The 19,305-nt window shown below is 22.9% G+C and overlaps 6 protein-coding genes across 6 annotated transcripts; 3 read left to right on the forward strand and 3 right to left on the reverse strand.

Annotated features, from left to right (window-relative positions):
- Positions 1–263: 263 nt before the first annotated feature.
- On the reverse strand, positions 264–5,492 carry PVVCY_0902800 (conserved Plasmodium protein, unknown function; the record flags this gene model as incomplete). Its single annotated transcript, XM_008626620.2, has 1 exon — positions 264–5,492. One exon carries the CDS (start codon positions 5,490–5,492, stop codon positions 264–266), a length of 5,229 nt encoding a protein of 1,742 aa, XP_008624842.2.
- A 1,366-nt stretch (positions 5,493–6,858) lies between these two features.
- On the reverse strand, positions 6,859–8,658 carry PVVCY_0902810 (rRNA (cytosine-C(5))-methyltransferase, putative; the record flags this gene model as incomplete). The annotated part of the gene is made up of 1 exon (XM_008626622.1): positions 6,859–8,658. The coding sequence occupies one exon, from the start codon at positions 8,656–8,658 to the stop codon at positions 6,859–6,861; it is 1,800 nt and encodes a 599-aa protein (XP_008624844.1).
- Positions 8,659–10,184: 1,526 nt separating this feature from the next.
- PVVCY_0902820 (A/G-specific adenine glycosylase, putative) lies at positions 10,185–12,587 on the forward strand (the record flags this gene model as incomplete). Its single annotated transcript, XM_008626623.2, has 5 exons — positions 10,185–11,750; positions 11,912–11,974; positions 12,112–12,186; positions 12,294–12,347; positions 12,492–12,587. The coding sequence occupies 5 exons, from the start codon at positions 10,185–10,187 to the stop codon at positions 12,585–12,587; spliced, it is 1,854 nt and encodes a 617-aa protein (XP_008624845.2).
- A 956-nt stretch (positions 12,588–13,543) lies between these two features.
- On the forward strand, positions 13,544–15,415 carry PVVCY_0902830 (phosphatidylinositol-4-phosphate 5-kinase, putative; the record flags this gene model as incomplete). The annotated part of the gene is made up of 1 exon (XM_008626624.2): positions 13,544–15,415. The coding sequence occupies one exon, from the start codon at positions 13,544–13,546 to the stop codon at positions 15,413–15,415; it is 1,872 nt and encodes a 623-aa protein (XP_008624846.2).
- Positions 15,416–15,536: 121 nt separating this feature from the next.
- PVVCY_0902840 (phosphatidylinositol-4-phosphate 5-kinase, putative) lies at positions 15,537–16,622 on the forward strand (the record flags this gene model as incomplete). Its single annotated transcript, XM_037634347.1, has 1 exon — positions 15,537–16,622. The coding sequence occupies one exon, from the start codon at positions 15,537–15,539 to the stop codon at positions 16,620–16,622; it is 1,086 nt and encodes a 361-aa protein (XP_037490453.1).
- A 1,378-nt stretch (positions 16,623–18,000) lies between these two features.
- On the reverse strand, positions 18,001–18,552 carry PVVCY_0902850 (conserved Plasmodium protein, unknown function; the record flags this gene model as incomplete). The annotated part of the gene is made up of 1 exon (XM_008626625.1): positions 18,001–18,552. The coding sequence occupies one exon, from the start codon at positions 18,550–18,552 to the stop codon at positions 18,001–18,003; it is 552 nt and encodes a 183-aa protein (XP_008624847.1).
- Positions 18,553–19,305: the final 753 nt, after the last annotated feature.

Below are 19,305 nucleotides of genomic sequence, written 5' to 3' on the forward strand. Positions count from 1 at the left end.
CCTCGTTTCGAGTCTTTTCATTCTTTATTTTTTCATTGTTTCATTTTTTTTTTGATAAAGCAATGTTTATATATTAACATAAATTCTATGAAGGTATATAAATCTTCAATTCATAATGCATATATGTGTACATGATTTAAGTGGCGCTAAATTTTAGCCCATTTTTTTTATAACAAATTTTACGAAAAAAAAAAATAATAATAAATATATTTTGAAAAAGGAAAAATATGAAATATGTCAATAAAAATATCAGAAAAATAGGATTACGTGGACCTCAAATTAGAGGTAGCACGGGATATATATTGAAGATAAACAGTCTTCAATAAATATAAATCTTTATAAAGATCAAAATGAAATTTATGTATAGATGTAGTGCTAAATGGGTGAAGTCTAAAAGGCTTAAAAATGATTTGTAAAATGTTATTTTCTGTTTGCGAATTTAAAATTGATGAATGACAATCCTCTTTAAATAGATACAAAAATGTTTTTATATTAAACAATGAATATTTTATAATTAAATCATTTGTCAATTTATATAAAATCAAACTCATATTATAAGGAACTAATGTGTCCTTCTCACCATGTATATAATCTATTTGAAAATTATAAAATACATCATATAAATATTTATTTTTTTTGAAATCATTTATTATTTTAAATAATTCCTTTAAAACTATTATATTATCCCAATGAACATACTGACATTTTTTGTTCATAATAAATGAACTTAATAAAAATAGCATACTATTGTTTAATATACCTTTTACTAATTTTTGAGTATTTGTAAATGGTGCAACTAAAATAACTTTATCTACTGTTATTTTGAGATTATCAATTTCCTTTTTTTCTTTTACAATCTCTTCACCCATATTCATTTCCTTTACATTTAATCTAATGGAAGATTTTGTTTGTATTTCATAGTTTTGGACAACATTATTTTTGAAGTCATTTTTTTTTTTCACATCGAAGTAAATCTTTCCATTCATATCAAGACTTTCTACATCTGTTTTATTTTCCCCTAATTTTAACGCCCCTATTTTATTGGGTTGATCTGTTTTATTTATAATATGCTTGTAAAAGCATGCTTTTACTTTTGGTTTTCTATCACAGCACTTGGTAGTTTCAAAAGTTGTCGATGCATTATCATTAATGTGAGTCTGTTCATTTTTGTCAGTTAAAAATGATTCTAATAAGTGTAATTTATTGTGGTTCTCTTTTTTTTCATCTTCTATTTTTATATTTTTAATTTTTTCGTCATTGTTGTGTTGAAATATATCATTGCTTGAGTAATATTTCTCTTCTTTTTGCAAAAATAAAACATTTTCAAATGTAAGAATTTTCTTCGAATCATATATATATTCATTTATTTTATTTTTATTATTATTTAATTTTATAGATAATTTATTAAGTTCTTTTATTTCTTTAATTGGTTCTTTTTCTTTTTTATTATACGGAGTTTTATAAATGTCTTGATAAAAATCATTGTATAAGCTTTTAGCTATATCAAGTATTAATTGTAAGCTGACACAACATCCTAAGGAATACCCAAGAGTGTTTATTGATATATTTGCATTTTTGTTTTCCTTTCTTATTTCTTTGATTGCTTCTTTTAAAGCACAAAAAGCAGATGTCTTAAATGTTAGGGGAGATGGATGACCTGTACTATTATAGTAACTTGGATAATCTAATAGTAAAAATGAATATCTTGCTTTGCTTTTCTCTTTTTTATTATTATGATTCCGTTTATTTTTTTGATTTCTATGACTATCATTATGATATGTCTTTTGGTTTTTTTCATCGTGGCAATCTTTGGAAATGGTACGATAAATAACTGGACCGTAAATATCTGTATAGTTTAATTTATTACTTTTAATTTTTTCGTCTTTGATTTCAAAGGATGGATTTCGTCCTTGCATATGGTAAGATATAAAATTGTATAAATTATTATCTGATTCTTGATCACTAGATTCGCTATCATTTGCTTCTAAAAATAAATCGTATGTTTTGGAATTTGGGTGATTAGAATTGTTTTCCTTCTTGTCTTTCCCTTCATCCATAATCTCTTCTTTGTTTTCACTATCTATTATATTGTTAGTATTTGTGGGGCCAGATACGATATTTACATTTCCGCTTTGCTTACCTAATGCATTGTTTGTTTCCCCTTTTTGGTGATCCCACAAATTTGCGCAATAATATTTATCTTCATTTTGCATTTCACCATACATATTTGACATAAAATATTTAGATAATTTATCTCCATTCGTTCTTATCTTTTTAGAATAAGGATTTTCACTTAAGTTACTATATAATGTTTCATTTTGTTCATTTTCTTTATTATATTTGTTGATAGGATTGTTTTTTGTTGGAATAGCGTCTTTAAAATATGTTTTTTTTTCGTCAACTTTTATGCAGCTGCTTTCAATATTTTCTTTATAGTAAAATTCTAAAAATTCTTTATAATTATTAGGCCCATATTTATTATACTTTTTATTATAATTATTATAATAATCGACAATTCGTTTATATATTTCTGAAGATGCATTATACAAATAATTATCAGGAAAAAGTTCTTTATTCAATTCAGGGAGAGTTCGTTTTTTTTGTTTCTTTGGGATTCGTGCATTAGATAATCCATATACACAATTTTCATTATTTTTTTGTGTGCTTTCTTTCCTATTTTTCTCACCACTCTGTTTATCATTTTTCGGTATTGTAACCCTAGCATGGTTACCATGAATTTTTAGTTGTCTATCATTACAATTACAACAGTTGAGTTTTTCAAGAAATAAAAAATTGTTACTTTCTGATGATATTTTTCTCGAATTGTGTATTTTATTATAATTTAAATTATATTCTTTCAAACTAACCTGTTTTTTATTTTTTTCATTATAATAATAATTATGTCCAAAATATAAATGATTATAATCTGTGTTAGTATTACAATTAATTTTTATTTTTTTTTTTTTCAATTTTCTTATATATTTTTCATATTCTCCTGGAGGTATTTCAGTAGCATATCGTAACATTTTGTAAACCATATTTAAAGAATCCATCGATTTCATATCTTTCCCTCCAAATATTACCCATAGGTATATAGGAATTTCAACATTTTCTTTCGATAATTCTTTTTTAATTTTTTCTGAATTTTTTTTTACTATTTTGTTAAATATAGAATTATACATTTTATCATTAATAGAATTTTTTATTTTTAAATTATTCATAAATGTATAATTTGTTATTTTTATAGGAGTAGTTATTTCTCCTTTTACTGTTGATATATTTTTAGTGGGCAATTCATTATTTTTATTTAGAACTATTGGAGGTTTTAAATAATACTTATTTTCTTGATCATTTGTTTTTTCTATTATTGTGTTTGACTCTGTTTTGTTAGAAATTTGCTGATTGTTTTGTCTATTTTTTTCTCTTATGTTTTGAATATGTTGATGTACCATGATCAATTTTTTCCTTTTATCATTTTCAAGCATCGTTTTTATAAACATTTTCAGGTAATTATTGTAGTAATCAAAAAGGAAAAATATATTATCACACATATAAGGGAAGAATGGCTCTATTTTACTATTAGTAAAAGTTATATATATATTGGAAGGATCAATAAAACTATTGTCATTGTATAATTTAGTTGTATTATTATTTCTAAAAAAGAATGTGTTATAATTTGATAAGGATTTATTATCAACTTCGGAAACTGTATTTTTCTCTTTATTTGTGTCTGATTGGAAGTTACTAAGAAATGTAGCTCGATTTTCTGTGGATTGGAAAATTTCTTTACTTTCATTTTTTGTTTTTTCATCTTCTTTTATAAAATTGTGTATATTATCTGAACAATTAATATTGAAACTATGCATCGTTGATAAACTATCAAAGTTGTTGTTATTTCGAATATCATCATTTCTAGATGGGTTTATATTATTTTTTAAGTGTGACCAAAAATTATGATTAATATAATATTTATTTCTTGTCATATGTAAAAGATGAGGAGCATTTTGTTCACCGTTACTATTTTCAATATGATTTTTTATATTTATATTTTTTTTTTTTTTTTTTCGTAAAAATGCCCAAGAGCCATTGTTGATAAAAGAATAGTCACTTGTGACTTTTTGGATTCTCAAAGAATTATCAATATCATGCACATTTATAGGAGGTATTAAATATGCATTATATATATATGGGTAGTTAAAGTGTTTAGTATTGATATCCATAATTACTATGTCTTTTATTTCTTGTATCATTAATTCAAAGTTTAATCTAATTATAATATAATTATATAATATTTCTCTACTAGTGTAATTATTATAAAAAAATAATTCAAGCCATGTATTTTTATATTTAAAAAGAAAATTAATATCCTCATTTTCTACTTTTAATGCTGGTGTGTCTATATTTTTATCTAATCGAAATCGATAATTATCTAATTCGTATAAATATACTGGTTTATCAGGTAAACTTAGTATATCTCTTTTTGATATTATATTTAAATTGCTTATATTTGAGACTATATTTTTTTTATATCTATTTTCATTTTTGTATATTTTTAAATATTTTATAAAAACATTATTATTATTTATGTACATTTTTGCAAGGTTCTTTTTTTCGTTTTTTTTTTTTGCTAACATAGCCTTAGCTAATTCTGTCTTTGCTAGTCTCATTCTAACACCCTTCGAATGTGTTAATTTTAATTTAGTTGGTCGTCTTTTTAATTTGTTTTTACCATTTATACTATTATATTTACAAAGTTTGCTTACATAATTGTAATAATGATGTGGCGTTATTTTTTTAATTCGTGAAACAGTATTATTTTGTTTTTTATTATCCATTTTTTCTATTTCTTCACAAAAATTATCTTTAGGAGTATGACCAAAAATTTCAACCTTTTCGTTATGTTGCCTTTTTGACACATCAAAAGGTTTAATCACTTTTTCATCAATTCGGTCATTTACTTTGTCTTTTTTTTGTTTCCTTTGATTTTCTTTAGAGACTAAAAAATCGAGGGATTTATTTTTAAAATTATGTAAAATATTTTCACCTGAAATGGTATGAAAACTATTTTTCTTTAAAAAATTTGTAGCACATTTTTTTTTATTCATTAAATAAGTATCATAGCATTTTTTAGAATATGCGTCACTTTGAGGGCATGGAATTTCTTTTGGAAAATTTACATTCGGTTTTATTTCGCCACATAAAGAACCATCAATATTTCTAATAGGAACTTTCAAAATATCTTCAAACATAACTTTATTATTAGCATCTTCTTTGTCTTTCTTTTTACAATTGTTTAATACACTGTATTTCTTTACATCACCAGATTCCTCTTTATTTTTATAATTCGAATTATACATATTAAAAATTTGTATGGTTTGTCTTTTGTTTTTTATATTGATGAATTTTGGATTGTCGCTTTGATCAATAGGTTCGTCATTTTTGTTTAAATTTACTTGTTCTTGACTCATTTTTATATTTTCCTGTTCATCCATATTTCTGATGGTTCTACTTGTATTAGATATAAAAATGATCGACAAAATGTTTGGAATTTTAGTTCATTTATTTGAATTATTGATATTTAAAAATTCTATAATATTTTTTTTCACATCATTTTATTTTGTTCCCAATAGTTTATATAAATAAAAATATAATTTAGCAACGAGTCTAACGAATATTATTCTTTCGATTTTTTAATATCGAACAAGTGCAAATATGATGACAAACTAAAGCAATTAAATTATGAATTCAAAATGAGCAAAGAAAAATATTTGAATAATAATCTTACAGAAGTATGAAATATATTTTACTTGTCTATTTTGTGTTTATAAAGATAATTATATAATTATGCCTACTTATGTAACAAATATATTGGCATAACATTGTTATTTTTTTTTTTACTTTTTTATATATTTTCAAATTAATTATTAATATATGCAAAAAAAAAAGTTACGTATTGTTTCTCTTTATATTGTTTAAGATAAATCATAAATGAACGAGAATGAATATACACAAATAAAAGCATGCTTATACTTGTACAGATAGAGAATTGCTTATCGTTCTTTTAAGCATATAGAAATCAATCATGAGATGCAAATACATATTTAATAGTTTTAATCATTAAAAAGGTTAATTTATATAAGTTGTCAAATTTGTTTATATTTTCCCTATAACCCCATTTTTGTGTTATTTCATTATATATACATATATGTATACATATTTTTATCGATACAAATATATGTTAATTTTGATTAAGACTTGTATACATAAATAACATGCAAATTTTGTAAGTATATATACATAGGAAAAAAAAACAGTATATGCTCAAAAAATATTACTAAAAATTATTTTATTTGTGTAACAATTTACATGCAAATTTTTGTTAATATTTTATTACCATTTTATTGACGAATAAGCGCAAATTATATTTAATTTGTTTGCTAAAAATTTATTGGGTTTTAAAAAATAAAAAGGAAAATATTATACATAATATATAACATATGCATATACAATATTTTAAACATTTAATTACTTTAAGTTGCAATATGCTAAGACTTAAAAATTAATGAAGCAAATTTTTTTAAGGAGAAAATTAAAGCCAAAATTGGTTTTTTAAAACATATTTAATATATATCATTTTTTATATGTTTGATAATAGTGTAAATCTGTATTATTTTGTGTGTCAAATTGGTGTGTGTTTTGGTATATTATTGTTCTGTTTTCCATATACTTAAACCCACGCTATTTTTTAACCGAGTATATTTTTTCTATTTCATTTTATGTTTCTTTATATGGGTGCTAATTTTTTCCTAGCGTATTTTGTGGATTTTCCATTAGTGAATTGTTTTCCAACTTTTTTTTTTAACGTGGCTTAAACCCTTTTTTGAAGTTTTTACCACCCCCTTTATTATTCCTGTTAAATTTATTTTTATTTTTTTTAAAATGTTTTTTTTCGTTATTTTGTTTAAAGCCTTTTTTGAGAACTTTTTTTGGGTCATTGTTCATATTTCCTTCTCCTTTTCCCTTATTTTCAAAGGGTTTATTTTTTTTTCCCATTTTGTTATTATGTAGGTTTTTTTTTGCTTTTGCAGATTTTATATTTTTTTCATCCCCTTTTTGGCCTAACTTAGCATCTGAGCGTTTCACAAGTTTTGCGACAAAGAAATTGTCGTGATTATGTTTATGCAAATATATTCTTTTACATAAAGAAATTTTTGATGAAAATTGTTTTTTTCTATATTGAATTATTCCTGGGTCTCCTATATTTATATCAGTTGGTAACAGATTCACATCTCTTTTTTTTAAAATATAATTAATAACTTGTTCATTTTCTTCAACAGTTATACTACAAGTTGAATATATAACAATACCTCCATTTTTAACCATATCAATAGCATTATTTAATAATTTTCTTTGTTTTTGAGCTAGATCTCTTATTTCTTTAATTGTTTTTCTTCTTGCAGTTTTATTTTTATTTACAACACCAGTACCACTACAAGGTGCATCTAATAATATTTTATCAAATTTAAATTTAAAATATTTGTTAATTTTTAAGGCATCAAAAGATGTAATAATTAAATTATTTATTCCCATTCTTGCAGCATGCGCTTCTATAGCCTTACAACGCATTTTATTAATATCATTGGCATATACTATTCCTTTATTTTTTTTTATCGTACATATAAATGTACATTTTCCTCCAGGTGCTGCACACATATCTAATACTAATTCATTTTCTTTTATATTTAATTCTAAGACTGGAATTAAAGATGAAGAAGATTGTATAATATAATATCCATATAAATATTCATTTAATGATCCGACATTTGAACTTGTATCTGTTAATGTTATATCTACATTATTCCAATTAGACCCATCTTGTATTGCTATATTTTTATTTTTTAATATTTTTAATAAATTTGTTCTAGTTATTTTTAATGTATTAGTTCTTAAATGTATTTCTTTAGGCATATTATTAATTTCTAAAAATAAGTATAACTCTTTTATATCAAATAAGTAATATAAATATTTTATCATCTCTTTTGTATATTCATAATAATATGAATAATAATAAAGTATTTCTTTAATTATTTCACGTTTTTCTAATCTTATTAAATTTTGATTATTCATTTTTTCTGGATCACTCAATAATAATAATAAATATTTTATTCGATCTTCAATATCGTCATTATTCATCATTTCACCATTTTTATATATACCTAAACCATCATATGTTATATTTTCTTTTTTATTTAAATATTTCTTTTTTGTCCCAACAATATTTTTTGTTTTTTTTCCCACATCTATTAATTTCTTTTCTGTTGTTGTATAATCATTTTCTGCATCGCCTTCCTCTTCCTCTTCATCTTCTTCCCCTTCACCTTCCTCTTCTTCGTCTTCTTCTTCTTCATTACTGTTCATATCATCATAGGACATATTGCTGGATAACTCAGCCTCATCATTGCCTACATCCTCGTCATCTTCCTCTTCTTCCTCATCTTCTTCATCCACTTCACTGTCATTTTCAAGTTCATATTCATCATCACTTTTATTTATTTCAAAATTCTCGTTGTCAAAAAGTGGAAATGATTTTTCTTTATGCTCGTTTTCCACAATCTCGATGTCACCCGATTCATTCGATTTGTTATCTTCGTTATCCATTTATAATTGATATATTTTAAATAAAATTGAAGTCTCTAAAATGCATGAGTATAAACATATGCGTGTTTCAGTATGTATACATACACTATATTGTTAAAATATTATATCTTTTTTCGCTATAAGTCTATAATTGAAAAATTGACAATTAATGCTTTTCTCTACTACCTACCATACAACGGTAGACTTATTATCAAAAACAAGAAAACAATTGTAGCATGCTAATCGAAAAAAATGCCACAACAAAGGCATTGACGACAACTACTACAAAATTAAAATATTTGCAGCAACACTATTACTCCAGGTCACTACAATATATATTTCTTATTTTATTATTTTTTATTTTATTTTAAATATGTCAAATATGCTATGCATAAAAATTAGGGAAATTGATAAAATGACAAAATAAATGTTGAAGATATTTTTTCATAATATATAAAGAGAAAAAAAAAGTTCCAAAAATAATATCATACTAATTCTCTAATTGTAGAAATTTATTCAAATGGGTTATATTTATATTATGTCAAAATAATTTACATATACATAAATTATATATAACCTTGTTAATATATTTTATTTTTTTTTATATAAAAATTCTAATATATGTATAATTACATACATATTATATGCCTACAATATTTTTTTTTTCATATGGAAAAGGCGAAAAATCGAAACCCCAATCAAATTAGGCAATATATGAAAAAAAAAAAAAAAAATACAAAACACAACCAAACCATTCATAAATATAAAATGATAAATATATATTTTTCATACTCTTTGAATTAAAAATTGGAAATAAAATTTGACTCCTAACAATATTATAATTTCCATCGTTTTATTGCATATTTATAAGGAATATTTTTTTATAGAGGGGCATACCAAAAAATATGCAAAAACATGCAAACATATTTACCCTCAGTTTCAATCTTCACATTTGGTCATACATCCATTTATTCTACATAAGTGCCTATAAAACACACAATAAAAAAGTTGTTGAAAAATAGCATATAAAAAATAAGCTTGTTAGAAAAAAGACATTTGAAAGGTTTTTGGTTTTTTTCAATTATTTCATATTTTTGTATTTTATTACAATCGAAAAATAAAATGAAACTATAAAACCATTTTTTTTTAATTCAAAAAAAAAGAGAAATACCCCAATTTGGTATACATTCTTTCTCATATTATTCTAAAATTAAATGTGCACAAAAAGGTATAAATTCATCACTTGTTCGAAAAAAAAAAAAAAATAAAATGCCATTTTAAATGTTTTCCTTGTGTATTATGCTTCTACGAAATGGTTTAAAAATATGTTTAAACTATCGGAAATTTAAATAAACTCTTTTAGAGATTCTTATTTTTTTGAATGACAATAAGCCGGTAGGGCATTAAATAAATCATAGGAAATACAATGATAGCTAAATAGGAACTAAACAAACGATCGACCAAATAATGTATACACATATGTCATATGATATAAATAAAAGTAAAAATTAAAACACATTTTTTTCTCAACTATCTTTTCTGCTAAAATGGGTCACCTCGAAAGTAATTCGAAACTGAAAAAGAGTGTTGATCAAAATGATAAGCAGATAAATCTGGGGAATGATAAAAAAAGAAAAAAAAAAGGAGAAAAAAAAGGAGAAAAAAATGGGGGAAAAAACCAAGAAAAAAGTAAACACATCGAACAAAAAATAAAAACAGAAAATAAACGCATCGAACAAAATGAAGCATATGAATATCATTATAACCTGATTAAAAAAAATAGCTTTATTTTAAAAAAAAGTTTATTAGAATGGTATTATAAACATCGAAGAAAATTACCATGGAGAAATGATCAACCACCATATACAACAAATATAAATATACAAACACAAATAAATAAAGATTGTGATATTCGAAACTATTTTTTCAAAGCACGAGACAATACTAAATTAAATGATGAAGCTGATACAAAAAACGAAAATGTTGTAGTCAACAAAAATTGTGATAAAACTTTAACTACGGAAATTACGAATACCATTGAAGAAATAAAGGAGTCTGTAAAAAATGATCAAATAGAAACTGCAAACTGTTTGGACAATAACATTTTAAAGTCTGAAAATTTTAACAAACAGATTGAAAGTATTCCTAAACTGATAGATCAAAATGAAGAAACAGAAAAACTCCAATTGCGAGGATATCAAATATACATTAGTGAAGTAATGTTACAACAAACAAAAGTAGCTACTGTATTAAACTTTTATTTGAAATGGATGAATAAATGGCCAACTATTTTTGATTTAGTAAAAAGTAATTTAGATGATATATTAACAGAATGGAAAGGTTTAGGATATTACAATCGAGCTAAAAATTTATTAGATTGCTGTAAAGTAGTTGTAAATAAATATAATGGAATCTTCCCTAATGATTTAAAATTATTAAAAGAATTACCAGGAATTGGAAATTATACAGCTAAAGCTATTTCTATACATTTATATAATTCAAAAGATATATGTGTTGATACTAATATTATTAGAATATTTTCTAGAATTACAGATACTATAAATTATCATGGTTCTACTATTTTAGCTCAACATAGTGAAGAAGTAAGCAATATATTATGTACAGATACATGTAATTATTCAGACTTCAATCAAGCTCTAATGGATTTAGGATCAAGTATATGTAATTCATCTCCTCAATGCTCAATTTGCCCATTAAATAAGTATTGTCTTATTTATTCAAAAGAAAATTATAAAAATGTTAAAAATAAACGTAGAAAAATTAATGGAAAAATTAAACTCGAACTTGAAACAGATCAGCAATCCAATTTGGATCATCCAAATAATTGCACATTATGTGTTAAGGACAGAAATGTAGATATTAAGCTTGTTCCTTTAGCTAAATTAAAAACAAAAAAAAAAAAAAATTGCCTCATTTTAATAATAAAAAAAAGTGATACCTATAATGATACTACTAAAGAAAATCAAAATAAGGACCAATTAGACAACTATAATTATTTGATGGTTAAAAATACAGATTCAAATCTATTTTCGATGCATTATCTGTTTCCATTTATACTTATAGAGGATTTCACACCAGAAGCATACAGCATGGTAATGTATACATAAATATTATGCATTTTTTTAGAATTTTTTTTACATAAGTTTGAAGAAAAGAAATACATAACTGCTGTTATACCAGATATGTATGTATATTAATGTTTATTTCGAACTAGAAACACTTTATGAATATTTCACCCTTTTTTATTTTTCAGCACTTAAATAGTTTATTAACTAAACTTAGCTTAAATAATACTAAATCGGATTCCTTTATATACGTAATATTTTATTAAATTTATTTTTTTTTTGTTTTGCATTTTTATACAACCTTACTAGAGTATATATTACTACTAGTTTTAATCTCTATCCAAATTTTTCAACTTTATCGTTTTATTTTTTTTTTAACTTTTTATAGATTGGAAATTTTAAACATATATTTTCCCATTTGATATATGATACTTATATTTATACTTGTATTGTCCATAATTCGGTAAATGCAAAAGCATAATATACCTATTTTATTTTACTTACTCCCTTTTTAATTTTCCAATTTATGGTGCAAATTTGTATAAACATATATTTATTTTTTATTCGTAGGAAAATGAAAATATAGGATATGAGCATGTGTGGATAAAATTAAAAGATATCAAGGTATGTCACACTTTTTTATTTGCTACATTTATTTTTCGCATGGTCATTTTTACTTTTGTTATTTTTGCATGGTCATTTTTACTTTTGGTATTTTTGCATGTTCATTTTTACTTTTGTTATTTTCCACTTCCTCAATTTTTATAGGACTTCATGCACAACTCGTTTTGTGAAAACATAGTTGAGCATTATAAGAAAAGCGTGAATGAAAAAAAGGCAATTATTTCTGAATTTTTCGAATAAGCAAAGTGAGGAAAAGGAAGAAATTAAAATTTAGAGCCACCCTATTATGCTTTAAAAAATTAGTATTGTATCCCTATAATACAAAAAAAATACATGTATATATAGATCAGTTTTTTTGTATTATAGGGATACCATTTTGTTTTATCCGAAATTAAATATAAACCTACATTTTTAGTTAGGTATACACACTCCTCTTTTTTATATACATATATTTAGATATGTGTGTAAAAAATTTGTTATACGTTTTTTTTAATGCACAATTTTTTAAGTAGACGTGTGAACTATTCAAAGAAAATGGAAACATTGAACATTATTAAAAATTTTGTTTTCCTTTTCCTATGATTATTTTTTTAATATTTAAAAATAAAATAGTGTAAAAACTTACTATATTGACATTGAAAAAAATGTTTTTTCGTTTTTTTTTCGTTTTTTTTTCGTTTTTTTTTCATTTTTTTTTATCCTTTTTTCCCCATTTTCCCTCTGTTGCTTTGTTTGCAATAATATATGCAAACACAACAAATTCCCCCCACTTTTTGTGGATCACCTCACAATTTTTTTAGCAAGCCATATATACATATTAATTTATTTATCATATATTCCTATTAGCATATATGTGGTAAGACAGTGATATACATTTCTGAACAAATCAAACTAATTAATGATAAGACAAATCTTTTAGGTCTCAATTATTTTATAAAAATTTTCTATGATTTATGAATTTTATCAAAATTGTGGACAAGTGATAAAATACTTATATTTTTCCATTTTTATTTTGTCAACATGTATACTTTGTAATTATTTTATTAAATGTGTCAACGTGAATAAATAAAAAAAAAAAAATTTAAGGATATATGATATGCCCCCTATTTTTAGCTTCATAATAGCAAGTCAATATATTAACATATTTTTCAATACAATATATATGATAATATTTTCATAAAATTTAAAAAAAAAAAATGGGAAATAAATGCAGCTGTATAGAAATTAGTAATGAAAAATATAAGTGTCTACAAGATGATGAATATTTGAAAACTCATGGACTTCAATCGATGGGTTTAGAAGGAATAGAAACAAATATAGCAGAAGAAAACGAAGAAGATAATTATTTTTATCGGTATGAAAGTAAAAAAAGTATAACAGATCATGGAGAAGAATTAAAGCAAAATGAATCAACAGATTGCATAGTTAATGTAAAAAGAATATTAAATTATATAAAAGAATATGAGCCCGATTTTTTATTATTTTTTAATGAAAAAAATTCAACAAGTTTAATTTTTTTAAAATATATAATTATGAATTATAGTACATATATTATGTATATAGATACAGGTGTAATTTATATTGGTGAAATAAATGAAAACAATGAAAAAAATGGTTTAGGAATTATTATAACACCTGATCAGTGTATATATATAGGTGAATTTGAAGATGATAAAATAACTGGGTTTGGATTATATATACATTATTCTAAAAGTAAATATATAGGATATTGGAAAAATGGAAAAGCAAATAGTTATGGAATATTTATACACCCTGATGGAACATTTTATAAAGGCCTTTGGTTAAATGATAAGCAAAATAAAAAAGGTATAGAATATGTTAATAATAATTATATATTTTTAGGAAATTATATTAAAGGAGAAAAAAATGGGTTTGGAGCTTTTATATGGAAAAATGAATCGATCTATATAGGGCATATAAAAAATAATTTTTTTAGTAAAAGAGGTATATATTTTTTAAATAAAAATAAAATATATATAAGTAAATGGAAATATAATTGTTTACATGGAAAATGTGAAATATTCTGGTTAGACAAAAGACAATATCTAGGTAACCACAACAACAACAATAAACAAGGGATAGGAATATACAAATGGAATGATGGACGGATTTATTTTGGAAATTGGAATAATAATAAACAACATGGACATGGTATATTTATTATAATAAAACATTTTAAAAATTATGAAAACTATATAAATAATCCTTTTTTCCTTTTTTTTAAATGTACACAAAAAATAAAAAAATATTTTTTATTAAATATTAAAAAAGAGGAATTTTTACATACTGGACAAATTAATCAACTATTACAAAAAATTGAAAATAATTGCCATAATTATAATTTTTATTATTTTTTACTTACATTATTACATATTAATTATTATGAGTTATGCTCATCCTATTTTGAATTTCTTAGGATAAAAAAATTAAACAATTTTAAGTACAATTTTGAATTTTACAAAAAAATAAATACACATATATCTTCTGCAACCAATGAATATATAATTGAAAATCTGTCTGGACAAAATACCCAAATTTCTAATTCTTTCTTTTGGTTAAGCCCTGAAGATAAATTAAATAAAGATGAGTTAAAAAATAAACAAAAAAAAAACATAAAAAATGTAGAAAATATAAAACAAGTTCGAGTTGTTTCCAATTTAGAAAATGCTAAATACACACATGATGAGGAAAACAAAATAACTGTTCCTTTACATTATGAACAAAATGATAATAATTTTGAAGATATTGAAAATTTAAAAAATTATTTAAATTTAATAAATTTAAGCTATATAAATGAAAATGATATAAATATACAACATCCATTATTTTCTTATGCATCAAATAATATTATTATTAAATTGGGAAAATGGAAAAATGGTGAATTACAAAACTGGATCTATTCTACTGAAAATGGTATGACTAATGAAAATACTCAAATAAATGCTGACCAAATTATGGAATATAGTGAAGAAATGATAGACAATAATATAAAAGAAAAAATCAAAAAAAAAAAAAAAAAAAAAAAAATCAGACATACTTTTCCATAACAATTATAATATTATTGATAACTTTCTAAACAACTTGTCTTCTTCTGCTTTAAGTAATATCTATAATAATAAAAAAAATGCACAGAAAAAAAAACGAAGCCAAACATTGATGAAAAAAAAAATGAAAAAAAAAACAATGAAAAAAAATAAGCTAGTAAAAAAACAGTCTGAACAATCATCTAATGAAAAGGAAAATATTTGGGCAGATGAACTGAAGAAAAGAAAACGAAATAAAGATAATACCGAGGTAGAACCAAATATGAAGAGTAATAAAAAAGGTCTTGATAAGGATCAAAATAAAGAAAAACATGATAAAAAAAAATACGATAAAAATAATAAAAAATTATCACACACATCCTCCTATAGTACAAGTGTTGATATCTCTACAATAAGTGAGTCATTAAATTCCTTTGATAAGGAAGATAAAAAGATGAGGAGAAATAAAAATCATAGTCAAAGTACAGATAGCAATACTAGCAAATCGAATTCTTCAATTGAAATGGAAAAAAGACAAGAGAACGAGGACGGACCAAACATAAACATCAATAAAGAAAAGGAATTTTATAATAATATTTTAAATAAAAATAAAATGGATGATAAATCAAATTTAGTAAATTTTTCAAAATTTGAAAAATATCATAAATCAGAAAGTAGTGAAAAAAGTAATAATGATAAAGAAAAAAATTTTAAAAAGGAAAAAAATTTAAGAACAAATATAAATTTAGAATATATAAAAAAAAATAGAGATATATTTGAAGACAAAAAAAATAGTAATTATTATGAAGAAAATATATCCCCATCAAAAGATAGTAATAATAAAACTAAAGTTACAAAACAAATTAAAAAAAAAAAGGATATAATAAAACATGGACCTATAAGTAACAGTTGCAGTAGTCGAAAAAGTATCAATAGTTATGATAAACTTGAAAGGAAAAAAAAAGGAAAAAATCAGACAAAGGGAAATGGAAAATATAAAAAAAATGCTATTTCTCAAAATTATGATTTACCGAAGAAAGGGTTTTCATTAATATGGAGTCTTAAAAAAATGAAAAATTCACATCAATCTGCTAAAGATGATATAGCATTTGAAGCACCCGAAAAAAATAATTATAATGAAATGGATCATGATAATGAAAATATTAAAAAACCAAAACAGTCTTTTTTTAAAAAGTTTTTAGGAGTTAGTAAAGTTAATCAACAAAAATAAATAAATATTATATTGAAAAATTATAGCATTTGTAAAAAAGCAAACAAATTATATCCTGAGTTTAAATCAAAATGGAGAAATATTTTCCAGTGTTATTACTAGCTAAATGAAATGTGCATAATTTTTTTTTTTTTTTTCATTTAGTCGTGAAAAAAAAATTCCCAATTCCTTCTCATCTTTTGTGCATTTAAATTCATACCGTTTTGTATGCTCCCTATATTATGAAATATTTTTTTTACATAATATTTATAATTAAAAAAAAAATAATCCTACAAAACATAAGCATAAATTGATTAAATATTTCATGTGATCAGGATGCATTATAACAACGTTGTAGACATGTGTGTAAAATATTTAGGGTATTAAAAAGAATTCGAAATTAAAAGGTATAAAAACAAAATAAAATAAGAAAAAACAAATAAAGGTGTGTAAAAACTTTCAAATTTATTATTGTATATAGTTTGAAAATATTTATGCATACGGAATGGTTAATGCATAGATCAGCATTTTATTAAAAAGGGAAACAAAGGGAATATCATTTGAGTTACTATTTTCAAGGTTTATATAAAACAAACTTTTTAAATTCTTAGAAAAAATAATTATAAAATTTGAAGGATAATCATTATAAATATACCCATAAAAAAAAACAAGGAAAATGAAAATTCCTATAAAAAAAATACACACACATGTAGATACAACGTTGTGCATATATAAATATCTCTCTATATATGTAATATAAATGATAATATCAATATAAAATTGGATGTCTGTATAGTACAAATATATATAGAGACATATATGCAAAGATAAAAATTATATAAGTATGCATAAAAATTAAAAAAATAAATAAAATTCGTTTACTTTTATCTTTATCATTTTTATTGGAAATAGGGCCATACAATTTTGAATATTTAAAGCGAACAGATATGAAAATAAACAAATAATATTATCACAATAAAAAAAAATGTGATTAATTGAGCAATTGAATAATTGAACAATGAATAAAACAATACAGCTATACAAAAGATAGAGGCAGACTAGAGCGACCACAAATACATATTCTCGAACATGTAAATGGTTAGTATATCTATAGATAAGGAAAATATACATTGAATTAGCTTATTATTATAATAAAAAATAATGTAAACAAAAAAATGTGTAAAATAAAAATGGAGAGGGGGTGTCTTAAATTTTAATAATCAGTAAATCATTGAATCAACGAATGATAGGTCAGGAAATTAATTTCTCCCCAAGGTGGTAAACAAAAAAAAACGCTAGCTCAATATATATTGCCATCTTTCAAATATTTGAATGTATATCATACAAGAATGAGTATTTGTTTGTCTCTGGTGGGAGGTACAAAAGAGCAGATGAATAATTAACATTGAGAATAATTCATTTTTGAATGGAATATATCTGATGCTGATGATATAAGACTCATAATAATTTCTTTATTCTTGTATAATTTTAGATATATCTTAAACTTATTTGTAAATACTATATATAGTTTTTTGGGTATTTGATAAAAATGATATATAACCTTTTCTTTTAATACTTTACATATAAATATTAAAGGCTCTAATAATTCTTCAAAATATTTATTTAATAAAAGTTCATCACAATCAAACCAGCATTGTCTCGTCGATATCCATGACATTAAACATAAATTACAAGTTCGTTTTATTTTGGGGTGATTACAAAATATATATGCTTTTATTACTTCCCCTAATAAATTTTGTTCATTTATAATATTTATATTATTTTTATTATTATAACAATTTTTTTCATTATTATTATAACAATTTTCCTCTTCATTTAATAATTCATCAAGTTCCTTCAGATCAGTAACGTCTCTTAAATTTATGTAAAAATTCCATTTTTTTTTTTTGTTAATATAGCAATATATACAAGTGTTTGAGTTATCATTCATTTTTTATCATTCAAGAAAAATAATTTTCCACAAGCCAGTGAGAAAAATGGTTATATGTTCATTTATTAGATTACAAAAAAAAAAATAAAATAATAAAATCTATAATTTATACAAATAAGTATGATACAAACGAAAAATTTACAATATATGTAATATTTGCGCATGCATATTTATACACACTTATTATAAAACTTAAATACATACAATTATATGTAACTGTATAATATAAAATTTATTTGTGTAATTGGAAAAACAAAAATATATAATAATAAAATGAGATACTATAAAGAATGCCTAAGAACATAAGTATCGTATTATATTTACATTATTATCAAATAGAATATTTAATATTATTTTTAACCTACTAAAAAAATGGATATATTGCACACACACATATTTATGTATGTGTCACAACATGTGTAACAACCATTATAATGCACATACTTATACATTACCACCCAAGCGTTAAAATAAATAAAACAATAATAATAATAGTATGGAGAAATACCGTATTGCTCTTACACATTTTATGGTGGTGAAATAAATTAATATCCGAAAATCATGTAGAAAAATAAATAAATCTTACGAAATGCTATATTTTACTAAATTAATCTTACACCAAATATCATTTTTATAAAATATGCCCATTCAATGGGTACCTATAAATGTGTAATACATATTACATTTTAACTTTTACACTAATAAAAAAAATGAAAATGAAACAAATAAAGGTCAAAGTAATGGATTAATATA

The sequence above is a fragment of the Plasmodium vinckei genome, assembly GCF_900681995.1.
Source record: "Plasmodium vinckei vinckei genome assembly, chromosome: PVVCY_09".
Lineage (NCBI taxonomy): Eukaryota > Apicomplexa > Aconoidasida > Haemosporida > Plasmodiidae > Plasmodium > Plasmodium vinckei.